A 3,674-nucleotide genomic window follows, 5' to 3' on the forward strand; every position below is an offset into this window, starting at 1 on the left:
GTTCCTGCCGGCTGCAGGAGCCGCGAGCCCGGGCGTACTCACCATCTTGCCCCCAGTGGCCCTCATGTGCTGCTGCTCTGCCAGCCAGTGCTTATCTTGCGGGTCGGCTGCGTACTGCAATAAAGCAGCAAGGACCTAGCTGAACACAGGCAACAGACCTTCCGCTCTGACCACCCTCCTGCCGGGACGCTGCGCCCCGCTCCAGCGCTCCCTCAAGCGCATTGCCCCCCGCGGTGCTGCCCAGCGGGGGCTGCCGGGGGGAGGGCTCAGCTCTGCCTGCTGTTTCTCCAACCTCAAGCCCTGGCTCCAGGCAAACCCACCGCCTCGGAGGCTGCGCTAAGCCGTTAACTTATGTTCCGGTGTGCTAGCCAGACCGTGTGTACGTGCTCCAAGATAACAAACAAGGGCGTGGGGGAGGAAGAAAACAAGCGAGCCAAAGCACACGCTCCCGATTCCCATCGGAAACCGTTTCTGAGCAAACCCCGAAGGAGGAAGCGTCCTGCTGCGGCATCTGACCTTAAAGAGGTGGGGATGCTTGATGTAGAGTCGCCCTCTTGTTCCTCCCATCCCGAGAGCTCTGAAAGAGGAACACGAGGGGGTGTTACACCTGTGCGGAGGGCGGCCGTGGCGATACGGGGACACCTCCTCTCCTCCCCAGGCCCTTCCTACTGCTTTTGAGGCAGAGAAGCGAAGTGACGGGAGGAGTCTTACGGGCTCCTGCCTTGGAGACACCACCCTCCATCGACAGGGCCATTCCTTACTTGTTTGCTCGAGATCCCAGCACAAAGGTTGTGGTTTCAGTCAGTCGGGATGGATCCCACTACAGAGTAATTGGAAAAGGGGCAACATTAGAAATGAAGCTGGTGCCGGCCCATGCTCCACGAGCCTCGGCTCTCTGACAGGGAACCTCGGAACCGCCCCCGGCCTGGGAGGGAGGGAGCGAGCTGGCCACAGACCTCTGGACTTCCACAGAGGAGGGACGTTACATTCCCTCTGGGCTGATCTAAGCAGTTTCCCTCGTGGGAAACGCTTGTGGGATCCTCCTGGCTACTACTGCTCACCCCGGGTCTCCTAACAGCGGCACCACACCGCAGAGCTACAGGCTACAGTGCCTGGGGGAGACAAGCAAAGGCCTCCAGGCACTTCGCTCCTCTTCTTGCTTCTCTCCTGCACTGCAGGGGCCCGTCGGGGCAGAGCACAGCTCAGCGCTGTCCTCTGCTCCCGCAGCAGTAGGGCTCTGCTGGCAGAAGCAAAGGGGAGGAGAGGGTGAGCCCAGCAGTGTCGGCCAGCCAATACCTTTGGTCCATCCCTTCTCACGGGCTCAGAGACTTTGAGCTTCCACCTGAGGGGAAGGAAAATGCAGTAAGAACGAGTCCCTGCAGGACCAGCGCAGTCACCACCATGGCACCAGCAGCAGGGACTGAGCCCCAGCCCTTCCAGATCCGCCTTCCTTCACACCCTCCATTCCCCTGCAGTGCCCAACTCCGGACCCTCACCTCTGCTGCACGTTCTCCTCTCCCCAGCTGCCAAGATCCCACCACCACCCGTGCCTCGCACTGCTCACTCTGCGTGGTCCCATCTGGACCTTTTCACCCCTTCGGGCCTGTTTTAAAACCGCTTCCTTGAAGGTCTTTGCCTCCTGGGGGGAACAGCTCAACCTAAAACCCTCCTGCCCTCCCTCTGGCACTCCCCCTGCACCTTTCCTTTGTGCAGGAGGGGAAGGAGACCACAGGGTTTCTGTACTCCCCCATTCGGGCAGTCTCATTTCCCCCCCGCTCTCCCAAAACAAGGGCTCTAGCTCAGGACCCATACTCACGCAGCCATGCCTGAGACCCCGCGATCGTTCGACAGGCTCTGCCCTGGAGGCCGCCCCTTTCTCTGCGTGGAAGAAATCCTTCAGTGACACAGCTGTGCAGGCTGAGAGAACCCCCTCGTTACCCACCCGCTCCCAGGGAAGCTGCTCTTTTTGTCACGAGCAAGAAATGCTAGCTGGCACAAGAGCGAACACCTCTGAGGCACCCCAAAAGCCGTCTGTGCACTTGCGCACGCTCTTACTGTGGGAATGGCCAGGAACGAGGAGCAGGCTTCCCGAAACATAAAATCCCTTGTGCGGAAAACCCTCCTACCTTTTTGGGAACGGGGCTCCCTCGACGATTCAGCTCCTCATCCATCTGTCGGGCACGCTGGAAGAGGAACGGCAGTGGGATGAGCAGGGCCCTTCTCCCCGCCTGGTCATGCAGGGCCCCACGCAGCCAGCCGGCCGCTCTCTCCTTTGCCACGCTCGAGGCAGAGAGCACAAGCGTGCAGGGAAACGCCGACCCCACCCCGTCTCGGTGAGAAGCGCCGAACTGCACTAAGCAGCGACTGTGCCTGGGCTTTTCGTTGCCCTGCAGGTACCGCTCCCTCCTAACCTCACATCCCCCAGCTCTGCCTCCTGGCTGGTGCACCGATGGACAAGAGGCAGAGAACAAAGCAATTCCAACCCCTCTCCTCCTTCTCCCAGCTCTTACAAGCCATTTAAGCCTCTGGGAACAATAACAACTTTTACCTTTGGTACTGCCTGCTCGTGGGGCAACCTGGGAACAACCTTTTTGCCGTCAGAGAACAGCAGTTTGGCCTGCAAGAAGAGAAAGAAGGGTTACCCGATTCCGGGTCCAGAGAGGGACCTGCCAGCAACCCCCACTTTCGTGTATCTGCCCGAAAGCCCTGCAACAGCTCTGCTTTCGGAGTGCCGCCATGCAGTGCTTTTACAGACGGCGAGATGCGAAAGCACAGTCTGAGCGTGACAAAGCCTTGGCAACTGCAGCAAGACATGAAAGACAAAAATCCCGCGCTCCCCCCCCCCCCTCACTCGGGTGCCAGGGGGCCGGTCTCTGTGGAAGCTCCAGACACGTGCCAACAGAGCGGAGAGCGGAGCAGCACGAGCCGCCCGGCCCTGACTGCTCTCCTCCTCCTAGCGAGAACGAAGCAAAGCACAGCGACCGCTCAAGGGCTGCGGATGTTCCCCCCGGCTAATGGCAAAGCCATTAAGAGGGATGTGTCCTAGCCAGGCTGCTCTGCTCGGCCAGGCGCCAGGCTCTGCCGAGGAAGCGGAGCCCCTCGCTAGTGCCCACCTGCTCCAGGCAGCTCCGACACGTCTCCTGGATGAGCTGCTCCGGGTCCACCTCCTCCCCGACATTATCGCGCACGTTGATTGCTGCCTTCTGGAAAAACTGGAGAGGAGGCGGCAGGAGAGGGTTAGAGCCTGAGCAGCCAGGCAGTGTCGGGGCAGGCACGCGGGCCCAGCTCCCACGCTGCGCCCACACACCCGCGGCCACAAGAAAGGTGCGACGGCCTCACGTGGCGCCTGGAAGCGGAGCGCTCTCTACGCAGCCCGCGACGGGACAGGGCGGCGGGGCCTGTCCCTGCAGCTCTCACCTTCATGTACTTGTTGAAGACGCCCCGGATTTCCTCGTTGATGCTGGGCTGCAGGACAGCTCGCAGCAGGTCCATGGACACGGCCGGGTCCGTGAAGCTGACGGTGGAGGAGTCAGGTGGGGGGCGCGGGACCCCCCTTGCTCCAGTCTGGTCTAGCCCAGATCCCCCCCTCCGGTCTGGTGCCCAGTCCAGCCAGCCCGGTCCAGCCCCCTCCCTCTGTTCAACCTTCCCCCTCGGGTCCCTCTGGCCCGGGCTCC

The 3,674-nt window shown here is 61.6% G+C and overlaps 1 protein-coding gene across 1 annotated transcript in view; it reads right to left on the reverse strand.

Annotated features, from left to right (window-relative positions):
* Positions 1–3,534, reverse strand: part of DNTTIP1 (deoxynucleotidyltransferase terminal interacting protein 1) — a 7,987-nt gene extending 4,453 nt beyond the window's left edge. Inside the window, exons 1-9 of the mRNA XM_019472140.1 lie at positions 3,418–3,534; positions 3,114–3,212; positions 2,549–2,617; positions 2,127–2,183; positions 1,817–1,878; positions 1,297–1,342; positions 762–820; positions 517–577; positions 43–114 (exon numbers count right to left, since the gene is read on the reverse strand). Coding sequence (XP_019327685.1) covers positions 43–114; positions 517–577; positions 762–820; positions 1,297–1,342; positions 1,817–1,878; positions 2,127–2,183; positions 2,549–2,617; positions 3,114–3,212; positions 3,418–3,492 — 600 coding nt within the window. The 5' untranslated portion in view covers positions 3,493–3,534. The remainder of the gene's footprint in view (positions 1–42; positions 115–516; positions 578–761; positions 821–1,296; positions 1,343–1,816; positions 1,879–2,126; positions 2,184–2,548; positions 2,618–3,113; positions 3,213–3,417) is intronic.
* Between the last annotated feature and the right edge of the window lie 140 nt (positions 3,535–3,674).

This window comes from Aptenodytes forsteri, unplaced genomic scaffold (genome assembly GCF_000699145.1).
Source record: "Aptenodytes forsteri isolate BGI_AS27 unplaced genomic scaffold, ASM69914v1 Scaffold483, whole genome shotgun sequence".
Taxonomy (NCBI): domain Eukaryota; kingdom Metazoa; phylum Chordata; class Aves; order Sphenisciformes; family Spheniscidae; genus Aptenodytes; species Aptenodytes forsteri.